The sequence below is a fragment of the Sceloporus occidentalis genome, unplaced genomic scaffold, assembly GCF_023333645.1.
Source record: "Sceloporus occidentalis isolate IW3139 unplaced genomic scaffold, rSceOcc1.0.p SCAF_4, whole genome shotgun sequence".
NCBI classification, from domain to species: domain Eukaryota; kingdom Metazoa; phylum Chordata; class Lepidosauria; order Squamata; family Phrynosomatidae; genus Sceloporus; species Sceloporus occidentalis.
In genome coordinates, this window is record NW_028316984.1 from 21,219,352 (window position 1) to 21,243,889 (window position 24,538).

Genomic DNA, 24,538 nt, shown 5'->3' on the forward strand with positions numbered 1-24,538 from the left:
TTCGACCCCCAAAGGGGTCCCGATCCACAGGTTGGGAACCACTGCCTTAACTGAAACTGACTCAAAATAAACAAGGCCGTCAGTTTCAAGTTACAAACTGTAAAAAGTTTACTAATCACTTTTATGTTTGCATATGCATGTGGAGAACCTACATCCTAACTAGCTAATGAAAAGATTGGGTAAAAGAAACAGATTCAGTCTTAACTAGGGTTGCCATAACCCGGCTGCAATCGTGAATTTCCCGATTTTGGGGGCCCCGGGCCCCTCCTGCCACGGGTGCCGCCCAAAAACCAGGACCCCCCCCCCCCGGTTGCAGCCGGGTTGCTGCAGCCTGCAGGGCCTCGCTGCCCTCCTCCACTTCCTCGGGGAGGCGGGGAGGAAGAGGAGGGCAGCGAGGCCTGCCTGGGGCGCAGGAGGCGAAGCTGGAGGCGGCGTCTCCCCGCGCACCACCCTTCCCGCGCGCCCGCGCCACCCTCCTCCTCTGCCCCCTCTCCTCCAGGCCGCGCGGAGGAGGCGAAGGTGGACGGAGGCACACCTCCTCCGTGCGGGGAGGGGGAGAGGAGGCGGGGGAAGGTGGTGCGGGCTTGCGGGGAGGGTGGCGCACCCGCGCGCAGGAGGCGCTGCCGCCTCCATCCACCTTTGCATCCCCGTGCGGGCGCGCCACTCACCTCCTCCTCCTCCTCCGCCCCCTCTTCACCAGGCCGAGCGGAGGAGGCGAAGGTGGACGGAGGCAGCGCCTCCTGTGAGCGAGCGTGCCACCTTCCCCCGCCTCCCCTTGCCACCCACCTCCTCCTCCTCCGCCCCCTCTGCGTGGCGAATGGAGGAGGAGGAGGAGGAGGAAAAGAAGGAGGGGGAGGAGAAGAAGGAGGAGATGGAGGAGGAGGAAAAGGAGGAGAGGGAGGGGTGAATGAGTGGCCAGAGGCCTCAAGGTGGGTTTTTTTTGGGGGGGGGTGCTTTTAATGCTAACAAGTCTCCCTTGTTTTGACAGTGATAGTGTGATGATGATGATGATGATGATGATTATGATGATATGACTCAGCTTGAGAGACATGCAGGCACTGTTTCAGAAGCTGAGTGAGTGTGACTTTCCAAAGTGCCTTTTCTGTGTGTTTTTGGTTCTGAGGCATGGTCAATGTAAATTGCTGTGATTTTTACAAACTCATGTGCAGTGAAGAAAAACCAAAGTCCCTTGACACACACTTCTGAGAAGTATAGTTGGTGCAAGAACTGTGAAACCACCTGGACATGTTCAATATGCATAGCCATGTTAAACCATGCTAAACCCAAGGGGTTTGGTTATGGAATAAGCCTCTGAAATATGCAAGAGGCCATGTTAAGTAAAGCCATGTGAAATGCCCAAATGTGCTGTTGTGTGTGTTTTGGAATGGGGGGGGGTGTTTGGCCAGAAAGGGAAGTACATTTCTGCCATCTGTCTAGAAATAATGCCAAAATGTCCTCCATTTTGATCATGCCTAAGAAACAGGCATTTATATTAATTTTTTTTAAAAATCAATTTTTTTACGTGTCCTCCATTTTTTAAAAAGATGTGTCCTACATTTGAAATTTTTGTCCTACATTTGTCCCGGTTTGGAGGTCTTGACTTATGGCAACCCTAGTCTTAACCGACCAACTTGTTGGTTGGGAAGTGAACATAAGGGAGAGATCAGAAAAGGGAAAATAATGGAGAAAGTGTGAAACTGAGAGGAGTTGAGCCTTTACATGACTAATGATGCTAGGAAATTTCCCAGGTCACATGGTCTAGTAAATTGGATACCCAAATGGTATTTAAGATCATGTATTTCAAAGAATAGGCAGAGCAAATAGGGAGGAAAAAATCCAGAAATATTTGATATGCAGGAAGCTGTCTTACTCAGTTGCTCCAACAGCAAGGGTGGGGGGTTTGAGAGAATGCTGGAACTTTCCAACAGTAGCCACAGTATGAAACGGTACACACCTCCAAAGCGGCTGGAAGCTGCACCGAAGCCAGTCTTTAGGACTGAAGCAAAAAGGAGCTGGGATAATCTGACTCCTGGTGGTGCTGGTCAGCCCCTGTGTCCATAGCCTGCCTTGGGAGCGGACCATGCAGACAGCGGAGTTCTAACCTACTTCTGGCCAGAGTGAACTCAGGACCTCTTTCCTGCCCTTCTGTTCCAGGCCCATGTTTAATAATTAGAAACTTTGATTTCCTCCTCCCATTCCCTAAACAGAATTTAGAGCTTCTGTTTGCCATTTGCCATAATGTTCGGGTATAGGAAACTATGGTTAGTTACAAATTACAAATGGAAGCTTTAAACTTTTTTCCCTCATACAACACAAAGAAGACATGTGAGAGCTGGAACGGTGGGGAAGTTCATACATGAAATCGTAGTTTAGCATTAGGATGGTAACTTAGCCTCATTAATCAGGATTCTCATATTTGTCCCAAGGTAGCAAGGAAATATGGATTGAAAGAGGATATGTGCTTTAAATTACATCAAATCTATAAAAGAACCCTGGTGTACTGTATATTTACTGTAATGCTGTTAAAAAAGGTTTTATGACACATAGTTTGAATTTACATACAATTGTACAGTAAGACTGCTGTATCCACAGGACCAGTACCCACACTTTTAGTTACAGCGCGCCTGCTCTATATGAGGGCATGCCATACAAGGATTCCACTATATGCGGAAGCCGCGCTGCAATACTTTCTATGGCGTGTGCGGCCACCGTGCATGCGCGCTGCACCACCACATGCACGAGCGCTGTTTACTATAATGGAGCTCGAGCTTAGGTGGAATTTGCCTTATGTGGGGGAGGTCCAGAACGGATTCCCCGCATAAGGTGAGGTTCCGCCACCGGCTATCATACTTCCTTACCTTTTCCTTGTGCAAAGTTGTGAGGGAGAAAAAGAGGGAAGCAGTGCCACCACCTGGCTTTTCCTTCCTTCCTTCCTTCCTTCTTTCCACATACCTCCCTCCATCCTCACCTGTCATGGAACTAGAAAGATGGGGGGCTGCCTCCTTGCCGCCACCCACCCTCCACTTTGTGCAGCACCCAGTAGACAAGCAGCATATGCCTTGGATGCACCCACCTCGCTGCTATTTCCTCTTCCACCTCTGGTTTGTGCATCTCAACTGAGAAAGGTGGAGGGACAGCTGTACAATGCCGAATCCCTCTCTTGGTGGTGGGTGCTGCACTCTCACATGCAAGAACACAAGTAAGGAAAACCAGCCAGAATCTGCCTCAGCCTAGTCTAGCTGGCTAGCCTTTTATTCTCACATGCAAGAGTGCAGCACCTGCCACTAAGAGAGGCACACAGTATCGTGCTTCTGGGGACCCCCATGCCTCTCTTGGTCAAGAAACACAAACTGGAGGCAGCAAAGGAGGATGTGGCAAGCCATGCATGGCCAAGGCAGATACTGCTGGTCATCTGGCTGTTGCATAAATTGGGGCAACAGCAGTGGTGAGGAGGCAGCCTCTCTACCCTCCTCATCTAATAACCAGGGAGGATGGAAAGAGATGTATGGGAAGCCTGCTAAGCCCCACCAAGAGAGAAGGAAGAAGGGTGGCAGGCAGGAAGGGGGAGCCAGGCAGTAGTGCTGCCTCCCGCCTCCTTTAATATCTCACCTGGCCTGGGATTCATAATTATCCACATTTTTTTGTATCTGCACAAAGTCCAGAAACATATCTCCCATGGAGATGGGAATTGCACTGTATTTGTATTTTCTAAACTAAATGATACGCTGTGTGCTTGAAATTGTACCTTTACTCTTCTGATAATACTTGGCAAATGAAACAAACAATGTGCTTCATACATGGTTAAAGAATATTAAATATAAGTGATACATGAAGAATAATATTGCTGAAGTACAAAAGACCTATTCCAGTATGACATTTTCTGTTACAGAAGAGTAACTGTGAAAGAGCACTCATAAAAAAGCATTTCAATCAGAAGGCAACAGTCATCTGAATTATGCAGTAATTTTTTCCAGGCAGAATGCTAACATTGCTGCTATTAGATATTTCCTGTAAAAGCCACATAGATTTTACCTGTCTTCAGAGGAAAAATGCAACTTAACAATCAATCCAGGAATGCTTTGATTCAAAACATTTTAACATTTTATTTTAAATGTGGCAAAAACCAGAATAAGATACCTCATTATCACAAACTCTGCCTACTGCTGGGTAAATGCAAGAAAGCTGCAATGTATTATTCACTATCATATGTCATTTTCCTAGTTGTACTAGGTCTAAGTAATGGAATTTCCTTCTTATGAAACCTCATAAAAGAAGAGTAGCAGGTTAATACTTGTTCCAAGAGGTAGTCCACACTACTAAACTGACTTCAAACTGACTTGAAACCTACCTGTTCATACAATGTACAGGCCAAACTGGGAAGAAATTCACATGCAGCTACACTCCAGGGCTAAATAGCAATAGCAATAACAGCTTCATTTATATACCACTTCATACCAACCTAAGTAGTCTCTAAGCAATTTAAAACTGTAAGCTAATTTCCCCCAACAAGCTGGGTACTCATTTTAGCGACCTTGGAAGGGTGCAAGCCTAAGTCGAGCTTGAACCCTGGCTGGTATTGACTTTGAGTGAGTGGCTGCAGTACAGGCATTTAACCACTGCGCCACCAGGGCTCTAAGAAATCTTAAATAAAAGTTTGGAATGATATCCAGACCTGCTTGAAAAATGTAATAATTGTCTCAAACACAAAGATATGTGTCAGAATGACACTTTTCAAGATCAAGAATTAGGTATTCTATTGCATTCTATTGTTTGCTGAGTTGACCCTCAGCCCCTGGCTGGGATTGAACTCACAACCTTGTGGTTTGTGAGTGAGTGGCTGCAGTACCGGGATTTAACCACTGTGCCACTAGGGCTCCTAAATAAACAGCATGGTGCAAGTGGAGGAACGCAGGAAAGCCCAGGCAGCATATGGAAGTGGTCTGAAGCATGTGCCCAGGAACTAGTGAGTCTCTGACATAATTGCACACCGTATGTTTTTTTTTGTTTTTGTTTGAGCATACAGGAGTATGAGTGGCCAGATGCACCATTGACCCATCACACCATTGAGCTGTTTCACACCCACCATGATGCAAAAGTACAACAAACATGGCAAGCTGCCAATAATGCAATGGGTGTAATTAAAACATAAACAAAACAGACAGTCCAACAGGGAGGCATGGGGTGAAGGGGGGAGTGGGCATGTATGGAGGGGCCTCCATGATTGTGTTTTGCCAATGTGTCACTAGCGCACCAGTGCACTTTTTGGGCGGTGTACAATTGTACCACAAACAGAAATACACTTTGCAGTTAAAGGAAAAAGAGGTTGCATAACTATAACTATAGTTCACTAAAAGTGAACTCAAACAACTGGGTTATTTGAACTTGTGCAATGTATTGTCTGGAACCTTCTAAAGGTGTTATGTAAGCTTTTTAGCAGTGTACTGTGCAGGTGCAGATAATGTGTTTTCTTGGTGAGAAGGTCTAGTGAGGGAGTTCACTATTGCCTCCTTCTGAGTAGTTCTAACATGTGTTAGCAACGATATCACTGGTTTTGTCTCTGAAAGATCATCCACCAATGTCACCCATCACCACTGTTACTGCACAGTTGCTGCTTGGTACTCTAGTGCTGCATCTAAAATTATTTAGACTAAGCTTGATTAATCTTTACGTGCTTCATTGCCTCCCCTCAATACTCCCCCCCCCCAGATCTTGTCCATTTGTTGTGCTGGTCTATAGGAAAACAGGCATTATCAAAGGTTCCTCCCCCTCAAAGTTCATCAGTGTTCTGCTGGGCTAAAAGAATAAGGCTTTATAAAAATAGATACTACCCAACACTCCCCTTCCTGAAATTACTCCTCTTTTTTAAAGGTTGGTATTTTCAGAATGGCGTTGGCATTGGTCTGGCCAATGCCTTCTGTGACTGCTACCTGTTCTCTGCTCTTCCTTTCCCCATTGGGGTCTGGTTGGTGATGATGGAAGCATTGGTCTGGCCATGCTAGCTGCTCCCCGCTCTTCCTTTTCCCATTGGGGTCTGGGCAGTAATAGTGACGGCACTACATGGTCCAGCCATGTAGCTGGAACCTACATTCAAGTAAATCTCCACTGCAGACAGCTTATCTATTCACAAAATCCTTACAAACATTTGGCATATTGTGTTCTATCCTGATTTCTATATTACCCTGACAAATAACATAAAACCCCTACTGTATAAAACCCAAGGTCCAGTTCAGACCTAATTCTAAAATATAATTTAATATTCTTTAGACTATTAAACATCAAAATTATGAAAAAGAAAAAGCAATCAAACCAGCAGCAAGAATCCTTGCCCACCCAGGATGACAAGACTGAGGTTTTCTGGCTGTAATAGCTCCTATGCAAACTATAGCTGTAACACTGGTTAGGCCTGATGCTCTGAACTGAGCTCTCCCCTTTCAGCTAATCTACCTTCTAGAGCTTTTGGGCGACATAAATACAGAGTAAGCCTGAACTACAAATGAGAAGAAAATCAAGCCAAGCCATGCAAAAGGAACATGGAGGCACACACATTAAAGACAAATGGCTTTGCCTCAGTTTTTGCAGCCATTTTCTGGACACAGAGTAGTCCTCAAGGGAGACTAGTCAGAGGACAGTTTGAAAGCAGAGCTGTTTCAGAAACTATCCCGACGTGTATCCCTTTGAACTCTGAAAATGTTATGAAGAACTGTATGGACAGAAGTAACAGATTGTTCCACACTATATCTTTATGAAGTGGAGTAAATTTGTTGTTGTTTTTTTTTAAAAAAAATAGATTTAGAAATAAGTCTAAAGTGTAGTTTGTTTATTGCAATTAGCTAAGTAATAGAACATTCCACACTATGAATTTATGGTTGTGAGCAACTTTACGGTTTAAAATTTGATTTGGAATTAAGACAAGACTGTAGTTTGCCTTTTCAATTTAAACATACTTAGCCTTTCTTTAAAATCTGAAATTATGTGGATCTTTATACGGTGGAGGGAGGAAAACAGCCACACCTCAGTAAATGTAACATGACTGCATGGGCTTTCACACTTAGACATGCTGTATATAAAGGACATTGTGTTCCCCTCTAAGCAGTTAAACACTCACGTTTCTCCAATATTCAGAGTAAGGCAGCTCTGGTAAAATTTAAACAGCTCATGGGTGCTTATACGCAATGGCAAGGCTTGTGCAAGCAGGCACTTCCTGCATGCAGATCAGACGGGAGAGCCGCCGTCTGCCTTATTGGAGCCTGGGATGTTTCTGTTTACAAATCCTGGAGCCAGACCGGGGCACTGACTGGAGGCGTGCCGTCTGCTTCCTTGCTACACTCAGCCTTTGTCTGGTTCTGCTGTCTCAAAGAAAGAACAACCCTGACGTATTAGCAGCAGCAAAGGGTGTTTTCAATACAATGCATCAGCCCAGGCTCCCGCCTTCTTTCTTTTCTTTTTTGACAGTCTTGCTCACAAAGATAATTTAAGGAATTTTGCACTGAACATTTTTTCCCTGAAACTAAAGGTCAGGGGAAGAGAGAGTGGCTTTCACCCAAAATCAATTTACTCTCTCTTAGACAAGAACCAACATTAGCATTCACACACTTTTATAAACATGAACAATGGGTATATGAGATTCCTTCCCTATTGACAAATGTAGTTTTGTTGTAAAAAGCTGCACTTCAACAGGGATTTACAAATTTGAAATATGTATACAGGAGTAACACCATTGATAAAACCTATAATTTCACCTCTTTCTTTAATTATCTTGTTCTGCTCTGATAAAATGTTTTCAAACAACATTCCATTTTAGATGTAAATGTTGTGTTGTCCTAGATCTGCACATTTTCTATTTTGTTTAGTGAAAGAGCCAAAAGAGCCCAAGTTTATATAGTGGTTTAGTAATTCTGTGACAGACTGAAAACAAAAACAGATCTGTCACCACTCAAACTTAAGGCCTCAGAAATCCAGAGCTGACTGCTTTTTAGACTTTTTATAGGTGTAACCACTGTTGGTTCGGACTGCTATATGTGGTTCAATAAATGAACAATGTTCTAAACCACCACAAAATTATGCTAAAATAAACCTGCTAGTCTTTCAAGACTCTCCATTTTCCTTGCAACGGATTGACATTTTGTGAATTGACAAAAATAACTAGTGCCTATATGCTCTACAACTTCTATTCTAGAGTGGGCAACCCATTTATGGCAATTTACTATTGCCTCTGACAATTTACTATTGTCCTTCGTACTGAACTATATGGCCTAGATCAGCCCCACATAAACTAATTTTACTGAATCAATGTAAGTTTCATAATTATTGATATACCAAATTCTCAAACATTCAAGTGTTGGGACTGACAACCCACCTTTAGACTCATGCAAGCGAACTTAAGGTGCATTCAACTTACTTTTAATATTAAACTTACATCTAATATTAATATTTAACTTACAGCTAGAGAAAATAGCAATAGTAGGCATTTCTGAAAAAATTATGAATGTTTTGCTAGATCAGATAGGAACCTGTGCTCAGAATGTAACTAGACAAATTCCTCTGAGACAAGTAATTAGGAATAAATGCACAAAACTCTTTCAAAATACTTTCAGGAAATTATACTATGCTGTTTAAGCCACCTCAGTAATTCAGTTGTACAAGCTACCAATTTTATGGAATTGCAGTTTCTGAATAGCTTTGTTAAGAGAAAAAAAAATAGTTTTCTATCATCTTTGTGGAAAAAAAACCCCTCTCACTTAAACAGTCGGTTGAAATATTGACTTTACAAAGAAATGTAGAAATGCACACAAGTGATGAGATCCAGGCATTTAAAAAAAACCAAAAAAAACCCTGATACTTATACTAATCTACTCTGCTTTTAATACTTGTTCAAATGTTTTGATAGTAAGCAGTCTCCTAACTGGTGGGGAGGGGGGGAACAGGAGAAAAATGTCAATTAAGCATTCTTGAACCAGTGCTAAAATGAAATGCAGCCAATAAAAAGACAAGCGTCTACTAAAATGATCTTAGTTTCTATAACAACTCAGCTGTGTTCTTCTTCTTTATATGTTTTAAATGTATTTGCTAATATTCAAGCAAGATATAATCAGTGAGTAGTACAGCATAATATAGTCTTCAAGGAGTGGGACATAAGAGAATGCTTAGAATAGTAAAAGCTGAATATTACAGCCCTGTGGACAGATAATACAGTATCTAGTTGTTGATTACAGAATGTAAATGTCACATGACCTTGGGGGCTTTCTGGGGGGGGCGGTTACACAGTAAATGTGGAGCGCCAGCAAGGCATAGTGGTTTGAGCACTGAATAACAATTCAAACCCTTATCTCCCTGCTCAACCATGGAAACCCATGGGATGACCTCAGGCAAGTCACTCTCTTTCAGCCTCAGAGGAAGGCAATGGCACACCTTCTCTATACAAATCTTGCCAAGAAAACACCATGACAGCTCTGCATAAAGATCACCATATGCTGGAACGACCTGAAGGCACACAACAACAACAAAGGTGCACATATCTGCACAATTTGTGCAGTGAAACAATAAATTGATATTACAGTATTCTTGTCTTGTTATTCTAATAATTTGGCCTAAGACTAAGAAATGAGCAGGAGAGTGACTGATTGAATTCTGAGAGGCTAGCTGTTTGTTCATCACCAACAACTTCTTCAGGCAACCATAGAGACAACTGTATACATGGACATCACCTGATGCCCAATGCAGAAACCAAATCAGTTACATAAATGGAAGCAGAAGATGAAGAAGTTCCATTCTCTTTGCAAAAACAAGACTAGGAACATATTGTGGCACCATCAACTACTAAGATAAAAAATTAGAGTAAAACTAAATAAGAACACTAAACCAACCATCGTGCCAAAATACTATGTGAAGAACATCCCCATAGAATTTAACAATAATGTAAAAATAGCTTTGTGCTATTACTGTATATACTCGACTATAAGTCGACCTCATGTAAGTCGAGAGCAAGTTTTGGGGACAAACTTATGGATTTTGTTATGACCTATGGATAAGTCGAGGGTAAAACTTAGGAGCATGTAGCAAAGGGGGAAGCAAAGGAAAACAATGCTAAAGAATTTACAAAATTCCAGCAGACATAACTCTTAGTGCTTGCTCTTAAGGCTGGATGGATGAGAGAGTAAAGGGGGGTTGGTGCTTCCAGAACAGATTATACTCTTGCCTTTCATCAGGGAACGGTTCCTTGTTTTAAATAAGAGTTAAGATACAGCTCTTGCATCGACTCATAGATAAGTTGACTCAGGTTTTTTGGGTCAATTTTTAACCTAAATTTCTAGACTTATACATGAGTATATACAATAATCCTAATTTACCAGAAGTCAGAAGAACTGTGGACCGAAGGGCAAGCCACTCTCTCTCAGCCTGTCAGGAGGAAAGCAAAAAGATACTGTCTGTAGCCAATGTATATACAGTGCACCCGCGTCATATGCAGGCGTGCTATATGCGGCTTTCAGCTTATACTGAAAGCCGCATGACATACAGCAAATGGCGCACACGCCACGTGCCACCGCATGCACGAGCCCATTATTTTCAATGGAGCTCGAGCATACACAGAACTTGCCTTATGCATGGGGTGTGTGTGTCCGGAACGGATCCCCCGTGTAAGGCAAGGGCACACTGTACATTGAAACAGTTCAAGATTTTCCATACCTTGGCTAAGTCTTCGGCAATAGCAATAGCAGTTTCAGTTACATACTATTTCATACTGCACCAAGTATCTCTAAGCAGTTTACAACTAATTAAAGCTAATTGCTGTCAACAAGCTGGGTACTCATCTTGTGACCTCAGAAGGATGCCAGGTTGAGTCGACCCTGAGCCACTGGCAGGAATTGAACTCACAATCTTGTGGTTTGTGAGTAAGTGGCTGCAGTACAGGCATTTAACCACTGCGCCACCAGGGCTCATCAACCAGGTTGGAGACTGCAGTCAAGAAATCAGAAGCAGACCAGGACTTGGAAGGTCAGCTATGAAGATCCTGAAGTGTAGAGATATACTAAAGTTAGGATTGTCCATGGCATTGTATTTCCCATGTCTATGTATGGTTGTGAAAGTTGGACAGTGAAGAAAACTGACAGAAAGAGAACCAATTCATTTGAAAAGTACTGCTGGAGAAGGGTTCTACAGATATTATGGACTGCTAAAAAGACAAATAAATGGGTCCTAGAGCTAATTAGAGCCAGCATGGTATAGTGGCTTGAGCACTGGACTACAACTTGAAGTTACACAACGAGAGCAAATTGAGCCTGAATTCTCCCTAGAAGCCAAGATGAATAAACTAAGACTTTCATACTTTGGGTATACCATGAGAAGGCATGACTCACTAGGAAATAAATTAATGCTTGGTATAGTAGAAAGCAATGGGAAGTAGACTGCTGATGACATGATCACTTACAGGTCTCTCATTCATAGTAAACGTCAATTTGATGGCAATGAACAACAACAAACCCTAATAATTTTTTGTAGGGTGGGGATGGGGAATACATCCTTCCCTTAGCTGACATATGAACTACAAATGCAAATGCTGTGTTCAATTTATCATGTGATGCCTGTGACATAATTAGCAATGATTAAGACAACTCCCTCCTCCCACAGCCAAACTGTTCATGTAGCTGTGAAAAACTGCAAGAATACAGCCAAGGCCACTGCCTTCCTCCCAGAGCAATGCCATGTACCATCTTTTGTACATTTGACTTTTTAATTTAATTTAATTTTCAAGATTATTTGAAGGTGACACATACATTTCTTCATTGCTGAACATCACTATGCTATACATGCAAAACCAATCTATTACCTATCCATTATTTTAGGGTAGGTGCGCTGAAATATGTCCAAGCTATGTAAAATTCTATGTAAAACCGGACATGGTGCTTTAGTGGTTAAGATTCCGATTCTGACAATTGTAATAGCAATAGCAAGTACATTTCTATACCGCTTATCAGTGCACTTAAGCACTCCCTAAGTGGTTTACAAAGTGTAAGCTAATTGCCCCCAACAATCTGGGTACTCATTTTAGCAACCTCGGAAGGATGCAAGCCTGAGTCGAGCTTGAGCCCTTTTGCTGGTATTGAACACTGAATTATGGTTTGTGAGTGAGTGGCTGCAGTACAGGCATTTAACCACTGTGCCATCAGGGCTCCTTGCACCACCAGGGGTCATAAGGTTGGCAGATTGAGGCCCAAGTGCCACATGATGGGGTGAGCTCCTGTCACTAGTCCCATCTTCTAGCAACCTAGCAGTTCTAAAGCATGCAAATGCAAGTAGATAAATAAATACCACTTCGGTGGGAAGGTAACAGTGTTTTGTGCAGTCATGCTGGCCACATGACCACAGAGGTTTGGACAACGCTGGCTCCCTTGGTTTGGTAACAGAGTTGAGCACCACCCCCTAGAGTCAGTTACGATTAGACATCCATGTCAAGGAGAAACCTTTACATTTATCTTTATGTAAATTGTACAGCATTGTCTCAATGTTCATCTGACACCAGAATATATGCTGCTGGGAGAATAGATTTTCCTTTCTTCCAGCACCATTTTAATCTGTTCAGGAAGGTTAGGAGCCCTCTAGAGCAGATTTCCTGGGTGCAAAAGGGAGGAGAGGAAGTGGGAAATGTCCCAGTATAAATTGAAGTCCGCTCACATTCACTGAGGGTGAGTGTAGCCCAATCTAAATCCAAAGACTATGAGATATGAGAAAGCAACAATAGAAACAAACAAACAAACCTCAGCCAGTAACACGATGTATAAAATATACCACACAGTGAGCAAACATCCCAGGATCTTAAACAATATACTGTTTCTCACCTAAAGATGTGTGCATGAATGAGAAAAAAATTGTTGGCTAGGCTTGTGTTTATAGGTTTGAGTTTTGAAAAATAATTTGAATACCTTCACTCTTCTAAACTATTCCACACAAAACATGTTGTCTTATCTGTAGACATGCCTTAGTTTGGAGAGAGTACATTGTAAATAAGTCCATGCAAGTAGCATAGAACAGGCTCAGACAAATACCATAATTTATTTCAGAATCTGAAGCTTTCCCTGAAAATTCCACCATTTGAGTTATGAGAAAACATATCATTTTGTAGCTGATGTAAACAGAGGCAAAAGTAGAGCTGTCTTAAGTCTACATAGCTGTTGCTTTAATACCTCTACTAATGCCAATACTTGCAGTAGCTTGAAAATATGGTCAGTCTTTAGCAGTTCCTAACATTGCAAACAACAGCAGGACACACAAGGATAAGTTTTATTTTATGCTGGACCATCCTGGGTACTTCTGATTAAACAGATAAAAATACCTGAGGAAACAAACTAAAATAGGTAATAGCTTTTGTAATACTATAATTTCTAAATGTACAATGTACTAAAGCTCCAACAGTAATTTTTAGAAGGGTTGGCAATAACTCTTCTAGACCTTGGGCTCAGAAATGAACTTCAAGAGCCTCATAAAACCCTGCCTCCAATGAAAGGCCAGTAATTAAAGCCCTCATGTAATGCTCCAGCTTTGATTAAAACCAGTTCGCCCTCATCTCTTCAAAGCACAGTCCTCCTGCTTCCCACATTGAAGATGCAGAAAAAGGAAAAGTGGAAGAGAAAAGCGGAGACAAGAATGATGGGGCTTTCCTCAAAGGAAATATATTTCTCATGTTCCTCTGCACTATGCTGTTAGCAGTACATTGGAAGGGAAGGAAGAAATTCTGTCCCCTCCATCTGCCCATGTTGTCTGTTGGCCCTGCTGTTGGCATAGTTTTGAAAAGTAGTGCTCTTCCAAATGGCTGTTACAATGCACTGGGATCTTCTATTTGACCATTGTCTGCATAGATATTAGATGTGTTTCTCAATGGTTGTGGGTATACATTGAGATAACTGTGGTAGACTGCACTATGACCTATCATGAAACTTGAGGAACTTCATTTCCAAATATAGTTTGCCACAAGACAACAAGATACTTACAATCCCCATTCCCCACATTTTCTTTTGGTAACATTTTGTTATTATTTTACATACTATATATACTCATGTATAAGTTGATCTCACGTGTATGTCAAAGGCAGGTTTTGGGGCTAAAATTAGGGATTTTGATATGCCAAGGGTCATTCCTCCGAGAGGGGCAAGTGCCAGCACTGCCTCAGGAGCCCAGTTGCCCCTGGTTGCCACCGCCATTTCCCCACCCAGCCATTCAAAAGGGCCGTTTGACTCAACTAGGAGAACGAGATGGTTTCTTTTTGGTAGGAGGTAATACTGTACTTTAACTTTTATCAAAAAAGGAACCATCCCCATCTCTGAGTAGACTGAGAGCTTAGCCCGCCCTGGGAGAACCTAAAAGAAGCACTGAGCACCTCTACCCTCTTGGCACTATTTTAAGGAAGAGTGACAAAGAGCTGCTGCCACCACAATTTTCCTATCCAGGCATTCAAAAAGGCCAGAAGTGGTGCCATGGTGGAGAATGTAGAGAAGGTTGATGTTTTTTTTTTAGGTTGTCCCAAGCTGCATGAAGTATTTTCACTACTCTACTCAGAGAAGGGGGTGGTTCTTTTTTTAAAATAAGAATTTAGATACTTTACTTACATTTACTCTTTGATATGCTAACCCAGATTTTTTGGGTTGATTTTTGGAGTAAACTTCCTAGACTTATACATGAGTTTATACAGTACTCACCATACAACAACATCCCACGGCATTCTGGACAGCTTCCTGTGACTAGCCAGCATCAGAACTGTTAATTACTTATGTTACTGGCTAACAAATTTTCATATGAATTTGAAATTAGAAGAATCACACAGCAAAAAAAGAATGCATTTTACAGCTCAATATATTTATAGAGTTTTATTTATCATTCTCCACTATAATTTTTGCCACTGGACATTCCCTTTATAAATCATAAAATCACCTCCTTTTAAAATTTCCAACAACCATTTGGATATTTATTTATTTATTATTTATTTATTGTGAGTAGTGTCATACACTATCTTGCCATTACATATTTTCTACAACTTACATTCATGAAAAATTTTATCACTTGTGCCACAGGCTTTTCTACTGAGATATTTTCTTAATACATTATGTTCACTTAAATCAAGTAATCTTTCATTGGTTTCTCACCATTTGCCTGCTCTTTCAGGGGTGCGAGGCTCATCTAGAATTGGCTGCACTTCACCTATACAGACTGAGGAACCACCTGTTAACAATATCTCTTTCTTATATTGCTGACATTCTGCCAATGTGTAAGACAGCAAACTCAGAAAGATATACTAGACCCGTGCTGGTGAACCTATGGCACACAATTTCCCTGTGGAATATATGGCACACCATTTCCCCCAGCATGTGGAGGGCGGAGAGGAGGAGGAAGAGGTGTGTGCCTGTTCCTCCTCCTTCCCAGCCATCCCAGGCCTTCAGCTGCCTCTCTGGATATCTGAGAACTTCTTTCCTAAAACACTAACGTACTGTGGATCAACATGAAGAGAGACAATAAAGTCCAAAGTGAGTTTTCCTGTATGCTTATTCACTCTTCAACATAAACGTTCAGTTTCGATCAGATACAGAGAATACTGATTTGGCTCTTTTCAGATAAAGTTCCAATTATCCCACAGTTCTGTTACTGTCTGATAGTTCCATTACAAATTTTAATGAAAATAATCAGCTGAAGTACCAAAAGAAACCTGAACGAAGAGAAGATAATTTTAGCACTCTATCACTAACTTGTATCTGTGTCTTTAAACTGATTATTAAATTGTTATGTGCTTTCAAGCAAACTCCAACTTATGGCCCATCCTATCCACAGAGTTTTCTTGGTAAGGATTTCTTCAGAGCATGTTTGCTATTGCTTTACTCTCTCTATACCCTTTAGCACCTGGTATTCCCTGGCCATCTCCTACCAAGCATTAACCAGACCTGACCCAACTGAGCTTCTGAGATCAGACAGGATCTGGTGCCTTCAGCGTATTTAGGTAGCTTACATTAATCACTAACAACAGGTTAATGTAATCATCATTAATCCTTCTAACAGAAAATTTGGTGGCTCTGTGCTTATTTGCAGAACAGCAGAAAGGCCAAAGACAAGGCAATTCTTGTCTAAATATGCAGGAAGGTATTAATTTGTACATTTCAAAAGACAAAATTATGATAACCAAGAATGCTGAACCTGTTGATTTCAGCAGTCAGCATTTCAGCAGTCAGCATTGGATTACTGAAGATCAGGGTTAGTTTGACAGAAAGCTGTTCATCCAGTTCTGGAATCCAACAATCTCACCCTACTATGCTGTGGAAAAGAGATTTCCCAAACATTTACCACAACATAATTTCTTGCAGACCATAACTGGTGAATCTAGAAAATCAAACCATAGCTATCTCTGCCATTCAAACATCCCAATCTCTGACTTGAAATTGTCTGAAAATATTTAAATTTATTTAATTATTATCTCATGCTAGTGTTATCAAATATTTAGATCAGTGGTTTCAAAACTTTCATTTTCCAGATGTTTCAAACTTCAGCTCCCAGAATTTCTGACTGCTGGCCAAGGCTTCTGGATGTTTAAATCCAAAACACCTAGTGGATCAATATTTGGGAATTATTGGTATTATTCAACATAGTAATTTCCCCTTCTCCTTCAATATCAGTACCACATTTAAAACAAATTGGAGCATACATTCTTTTCAGAACATTCATATAGGTTACACAATAGAATTAGCCTAGTTTGTCTTCCAAGAACTTGAACTTGGAAGTTTAAAAGATAATATCAATTTTCAGTCTACAAAAGTGCAAAATGAAATAAACACATGAAATGTCTCCTGCAAGTTTGAAAATTAAGGAGAGCTTTAGGTAGTGCTTCCAGGAATGAAAGTGTGGTGATTTTCATTTTACAGGAAGATTTTCTGGCTATTTCCTATCACTGTACCCCCTCAATTTACACTTTCCTTTCAAGTTCTTTATCACTGTAGGTCTAAACATAATACAGATTTGAGTGTCCCTTATCCAAAATTGGGTCCAGAAGTGTGTTGGATTTTGGATATTTTAAGATTTTGCAATATTTGTAAAGCACAGAGGGAAAGCACTGCTTTGGAGGAGTCACTCTATGCCTATGACTCCCTAGCCCCATTGTGTCTTCCATAAGGATGTAGTAAGACGATAGGCAGGGGAGGATTGCAGGAGGGAGAGTTTGGTGGGTTTTTTTAAAAAGGGAGTTGAGTTTTGAGTTAAGAAAGATGTGTCTCAATTTTCCTGTCAAGGCTCCTGGCATGCAGGGTTCTATGCTTCAGCATCTGGTACTGTCGCACTGGTAGGACTATTTGAGTCAGATCTTGTATTCCTTGACTGGTGTATGGGTCAACTCATAGGTGTCTCTCTGCTTGGCCAGGAGACAGGGGCAGACAGTACAGCCCTTGCTGACCACTCTCCGCATCCTGGGCACTGCCTCTTGGTGTTGCAGGAATGAGAAGAAGGGTTGCTTGCTGTTGTGGGGTGCAGTGGAGTGGGGGGACTTGACTTGTAGCTTCAGCTCTTTGGCCCAGCTGATCCCACTGCCACAGATGAAGCAGCAAGTGCCACACCAGCAGACGAGGATGATGACTGCTACCACCGCAACACCCATAACTGCTGCTCTTCCCTGGTGCTGCGACTTCTGCACACACATCCATCTTGGATGCAATCGTGGCTATGAGCTTGAGACACTTCTCCAGACACTTGCTTGGGGAGTCTGAGATGGTGGCAGCTGCTGCAGGGTCTTCCCCAAACTGCTCACTCAGCCTGCACTCATTGGGTTGTTGGAAATGCTCATGAGGAGGGAGGACAAGAGAGAGCAGCCCTGTCACTGCCACAACTATTGGAGTTGGCTGATTGATCTGGCAGTGAAGGCAGCAGAGAGAGAAGAGGGGGGCTGTTTTTTGTTTATTTTTGTGTGGAGCTCTCTTCTGGGCCAAAGCTGGAGACAGTTGCCAGCCACCGGCTGCTGTTGTATCCCACTACAGACCTCACTTCAGCTGAGGAGAAAGTGTGGTGGTGTTGGAACAGCAGCAACAGCAACCTCTGTGCAAAATTTGACTGCGAATGCAGCCACACTGTCTCCCTCCCTGCCTTCACTGTTGCCCTATCACTTTAGTGCTCAAGAAGTTACAAATTTTGGAGCATTTTGGAATTTCAGATAAGGGTGATTCAACCTGTAATTTTGGATTCTGTACATACAACACATTAAGCAAAACTGACATCAGCTGTATTGCTCAGAATAGAGCACAAAGTTCATTTGATCTGGAGTTATGCTAGCTATATTACTGGTTTTCAGTCATGTGGGAACAAACTTGGGAAATACCATCATGTGTCAAACACACTGGGTCTAACAGATTTCCAGACATATTACATCATGTTCATTTGTCTTTCGTCTCAGAAATGCTGTTCAGAGAACTCATGGAGATACAGAAACACTGGTTTCTTTATAACCAACTTCTAGAGAGATTCAAAGCAGATGTAATTCAAAAGAGTTTTGAAATGGAAAAAAATAAACTAGATAACCTATTACTAAAAGATAACCATAAATTAACATCAAAATTCTATAACTACTGCTGCAAAGGAAGTTAGAACAAGATGTCATAAAAGATACTATGTTACAGTGGGCTAAAGATATTGGCAGAGAAAGTGATTTAGATAGTTGGCAATATGCCAGGAAAAAAACCTCAAAATTTGCCTGTAGTCAAAATTTACATGAAAACTACCTGAAAATGGAATTCAGATGGCATCTCACACCAGTAAAGATGGCCAAAATCTACAAAAGGAAGAATAATTCTTGTTGGAAATGCCATGCGGCAATGGGTACCTGGTACCACATCTGGTGGGAAAGCCCTAAAATAAAGAAATTTTGGAACCATATTCACTCTGAGATAACTAAGATACTAGAAACAAAATTTGATTAAATTACTAGAAATATATCTCTTAAACATGTCTAACAAATTACCAAAAAAAGTAGAAACCCAGCACTGGAAGAAAATCCTCTATACAGTAACAGCAGGAAGGATGCTTTTGGCCCAATACTGGAAAATGAGCATCCTCCCTACTACAGGCTAGTAAAACTATAAGACATGATGGAAATGGATTGTTTGACAAACATGATCCCTGAGAAAGCTGAAGAGAAGATTGAGAATGACTGGGGGATTGTGGTGAAATATTGTGAAAATAGATGGAAATTATAATATGACATATTTTAAAACCTATTTATAATAACAATAATAGGACTGGCTAATCTAATAGAGCTATAGGTATACTGAAGTTATCCATGAATGATAAAGAGAAAGTAATAGTAAACCTCTGGAAATATAAACACAAGACAAATGCTATTGAATGGAAGTATATTTAATAGAAACTAGTAGAAACTAGTAGAAAAAATCAAAGACAAAAGAAAACAATAGGATGGTTTAAAGATACGATTGTATTTAAACACGGGTTCTTTTGGTTTTGTTTCTCTATTAAGCTAATATACAAATTATATAAGCATATTAGTGTGATAATATGTTAATAGCTTCTGTAATTAATTTTTGTAATATGCAATAAAAAAAGAAATGCTGTTCATTTCAGATGTCACGGCATTTTGTAGTTAATCATCGAAAGTAAGCAAACTATATGAAAGTAAGAATCTCCAAATATTTCAGGCAAAAACAGACTGTTAGGGACAAGATAATCAAAAGCACAGTACAAAGTTGTCTGATATTTTTAATGCAGCTCTTCAGACTTCCTGTTTTACAGCCCTCCAGTTTTTCTGTTGGCTTTTTTTTAGTTGTTAATACATTGCTTCTGGATTGACCAGGAGCAGTCTGCCACTTTATATATAATAGAATGTGAGGAATCAACCCACAGTTGTAGCTATTACTTATCTAAGTTGCTTTCATCTGACAATGAGAGGTTGCTAGGGAGTGCCTCATGTATTTACGTCTCCCTGTGGAAGAAAGGAAGGGCCAAGACCAGACACTCAGAGGAACTAGTTGCCACAAGATCCTGGTTTTATAAAATATATCTCTGTGTAAATCTTACCAAAACATTTCTGAATTAGGCCTATGGTGCAGACTGCATAATTACAGATCACCAGAAACAGGCCAAAAAAAAATTTAAATGTTAATGTACAAAATAAAATCTTAATGGAGTAGGTACAATTTTATGTTGCTGTCATGTAATAATAGTCTAATGCTATACAGGACACCAGATAAACAAATGATCAGCATTTCTTTTAGGAATTCACTAAAACACTATGTGAATCTAATTTTAAAAACCTTCTAGAGTGATAGGAAAGCATTGTATTTTAATTTCTTATCTAAAACTAAATGCATTTCATGTAGATTTGCTTAGAAATAATTTCCTAAGCTATGTAGAGAGATCTTGTAGCATCTTTGAGACTAACTGGAAGAAAGAAGTTGGCAGCATGAGCTTTTGTAGACTGAAGTCTACTTCATCAGATGCAGAATGCTGCCAACTTTTTTCTTTCAGTTAGCCCCAAAGGTGCTGCAAGATCTCTTTACATACTAACTCTACAGACTAACATGGCTATATCTTTGAATTTCCAATGAACTGTTTCGTAAGAATTGGAAATAATTATTGTTAAACATTTGAAACATTCGGACTCACTGAAAGGTGTTGCATCTGTCGGGTCTGGTGGTGGAAAGTTCTCTGTGAAGTTGACATTGCACAGGTTGGTACTACAGCAGCAGAAACGATATGTCCCATTCTGAACCAAGGAAGGAGTGGTTGTTACTATACACTCCTCAGAGTGGCACTCTTGAGGATCTCCTATATGAGACCAACATCCTAAAACACAAAAAACAAACAAATCAATGAAATGTCATTAAATCAAGTTTCATACTTGGGTATTATATTCAGCTTGTATAATGAACTATTATATAGTTTACTTATCAGATAGCCTTATCACTTACACAAACCTTTCTGCCTTGTAGGCCTTTGCTCCATCCCACCATCCTCACAGTATATCTGGTGGGAACAAGAGATAGGGCATTCTCAGTAGCTGCTCCCAGGCTCAGGAACTGCCTTCCTAAAGAGGCTAAACTACAGCCCTCCATGGTACCCTTCCAGTGACAGGCAAAGACAATTTTGGCATGCCTCTGGGAACTAACAGCTCACAGGCAAGGCATTTTAATAATGTGCTGTATTGGCTGCATTTGTTGTTTGTTTTAATGGTTAAATTTTAAAATTGCTTTTAACTGTATCATTTAATTATATTTTAACTGCTGGGGAAAAGATGAAAAATAAGTAAGCAAGACTGAGATGCTCTTATCTGAATCTCTTCAAGAGATAGATTTCCTGTGGCTAGGAGAAAAAGCTTTTCTCTTGCTGCTTTTCTGTTGCAGCGCCACGTTTTGTGAAATCTGTCAAGGTCTTAACTTTCTTTTTTTGTACATCCTCTTTTTGAATGAAACCCTGGTTTATAAAACAGATTGTATGTCACACAGACAAAATACACTAGACAATTTCAGTGTATTCTTATGTATGTTTAATTTAATTATTGAGAATTACAGGTTGCACTGATATTTTAAGGTGTGGAACTGTTCATTTTCTGGGTTTACAAAGCAGGCTTCCTTTTCCCAAGGACAGACATCCACCTGGATTTTGGATTATAGGTATGGCAAAAAACCTAGGAATGCTGATAAAGCTGAAGGTGATGGACCAGTATGGAAAAATATGTAGTCTGTCAGACCCAGCATTCAGTTGCTCTTGCATGTACCCTGATACAATTTTTAAAATGTCAGTTTCCCCAAAACAATGGAAAATTGCAGTTATAGGTTTCTGTCTACCATCCTGTTATTTAGTGAGTACAGGATCAATGTTTGTAGGGTGGTAAGGAGGGAGGCAAGTCAGAAAGCAGGAAAATTTGTGGTATCAGTGAATGAAAAGCAATACTCATTGCACAGCTAGGCTTCACTTCTTCAGTTTGCTTGTTTTTAATTTTTGCTTCTGTTCCCATTGTTTACCAGCATTTTTTCCTCCCTCTCTCTCTTTTTTGGTGCCCCTTTATTTGAAAGAAAATATGGTTTTTCCCCCCTCCAAAGTCACTTCCAGCCATTTTCCTTGCTAGCCCTTTGGGGATGGATACATGGCTCACAAATACACACACACACACACACACACACACACTTTTCACTGTGAGGTTGTACCTCACTATTTTATATTGAGGCTTCCCCCAGACTCCTAATTTTTTTCTGATATATACAGTGTTGCCAACAAGCCTCGGAGATAATTCCCGAAAATGTTTGTCCAAAACCCGCTGAATCCCCCCAGATCACACGGAATATTCAGTCACAATTCCCAGAAAATTCCCATAATGTTAAAATGGCAGATGTTTTGCAAATAAACGTAAACATAATTGAATAAAAATAATTGTAACTTATTTCAACTCTCAAAATCACCATTGAACCAAACAAAGAATGTTTCAGTCCTTTTAAGATATTTATTTTGACATGAAGGGGGTTCAGGAAGCTTTGTGCCAAATAGAAATGTGTTCGGATGCAACCGCACTGCAGAAATAAATCCAGTTTGACACCCTTTTAATTGCCATGGCTCAGTGCTAGGGAATCCTGGGAATTCTAGTTTTCGGAGACATTTAACCTTCTCTCTCAGCAAACTCTGGTGTGACAACAAACTACAATTCCCAGGATTTCATAGCACTGGGCCATGGCAGCAAAAACGGTATGAAACTGGATTGTCTCTGGAGTCTGGAGTGAAGATGCAGCCTGAGTTGGGTCCAAGACACACTGCAGAAATAATCCAGTTTGAGACCGCTTTAACTGCCCTGGCTCAGTGTTAGGGAACCCTGGGAATTGTAGTTTTGTGAGAAAGAGCTCTGGTGCCACAATGAACTACAATTCCCAGGATTCCCTAGCACTGAGCCAGGAGAGTTAAAGCGGTCACAAACTGGATTATTTCTGCAGTGTTCTGGACCTTCGTTATTAAAAATGCTCAAGGTCCAATCCATACTGCAGAAATAATCCAGTTTGAGACCACTTTAACTGCCCTGGCTCAGTGCTAGGGAACCCTGGGAATTGTAGTTTGGTGAGAAAGAGCTCTGGTGCCACAATGAACTACAGTTCCCATGCATCTGAGGAAATACGCTTAAGTCTAGGAAAGCTCATGCTGCCAACTTTTCTTTCAGTGAGACTCAAAGGTGCTACAAGATCTCTCTATCATCATCACCATTATTATCATTATTAAATCCAAATGCAGCTGAAGAAGTGGACTTAAACTGGCAACACTGATATCCTGTAGACTCATTCTCTGGGGCTGGGATCTGGAAGCGTGCAGGCAATTCCCTTGTTCAACCAGGGAATCCTGGGAATTGTAGTTTGTTGTGACATGTTGAGACACTGCTTTTACCGGCAGCCAGGGCTCCATGCATGAAATTCTGGGCTTGGTGGTTTGTTGTGCCCAGAATCCCATCATTGCAGGGAGCCTTGCAGTTAGAAGCAGTGCCAAACTGGATTATTTCTGCAGTATGGATGGCAATGGAAAAGAGAACGAAAAGAGAGCCACAAAACAAAATTCTGGGAAGACAGGGCAGGGATGCCAACTTACCAGGTGCTCTGCCCATGCTCAGAGGACATCACATTCACATCACACAACCCAAATGGTCCACCTCACAGTACAACAACGACCCTGAGAGGTAGGCTTGGGGCACTCTGCCCAAGCTCAGGAATTCAGAAATTCAAATGTCACTCTCAGGCAGACACAGAAGTCCACAACATCAAGCCATGATACCATGATCAAGTATTGCCTTTGTGTGCCTTAAAACTTATGTCTTACTTGGAAATCCAAGGCAATTGGGATTAAGCCAGCCAAGATCCCTCACTCCCTGCCTCTCTCCAGCACTGCAGCCACTGTGCTTTGCCCCTGGAGCCTGAGAATGCCTGGGGGGGGGGGGGCAATCACTGTCCTCTCTCTGATTGGCTGAACTGTTAGTGTGAATGTGATTCCTCCAAACAGTTGGGGTTGGTTGGGCTTGCTCCCTCCTGGCTCTCAGAGGGAGTCAGAGAGAGAGAGAGAGAGTGTTTTTCTCCAGCCCTCTTGGCTGAAAACTGTTACACTCCAGAGGGTTGGTTGCTCTGCAGGCAGCAGTCTGGAGCTGAAAGGGCCAAAGTCGCCAAAAAGGCACTGAAACAGAGCTAGGCGCGAAAATCACACGAAAAGCTCTGAAAAGTCCCCGTTTTCGCGTGAAAGTCGCGAAATTGGCAACACTGGATATATAGTCCACCCTCCCATACATGGGGATCCGTTCCAGACACACAGACCACCGCGCCCCGGTGTATGGGGAAAAGAGCGTATGCTCAAGCCCCATAGAAAATAATTGGGTGTGTGCTCGCAGCGGCGCACAAGGCACATGGCGTGGGTACACACCCCATTACTTCTGCTGGGGCTTGCCTTCCACGTAAGCTTAAAGCCACGGAAGGCAAGCCTGCCTATGGGGAGGGATGACTGTAATTGTCTTATGAAATTTTCTGAACTTTATGTACTGGGAATCCCCACAATTGGA

The 24,538-nt window shown here is 41.4% G+C and overlaps 1 protein-coding gene across 1 annotated transcript in view; it reads right to left on the reverse strand.

Moving 5' to 3' along the window:
* The window catches only part of LOC149313585 (bone morphogenetic protein receptor type-2-like), a 118,082-nt gene that overhangs the window by 41,991 nt on the left and 51,553 nt on the right, over positions 1-24,538 (reverse strand). The window contains exon 3 of the mRNA XM_089519382.1: positions 20,629-20,808. Coding sequence (XP_089375508.1) covers positions 20,629-20,808 — 180 coding nt within the window. The remainder of the gene's footprint in view (positions 1-20,628; positions 20,809-24,538) is intronic.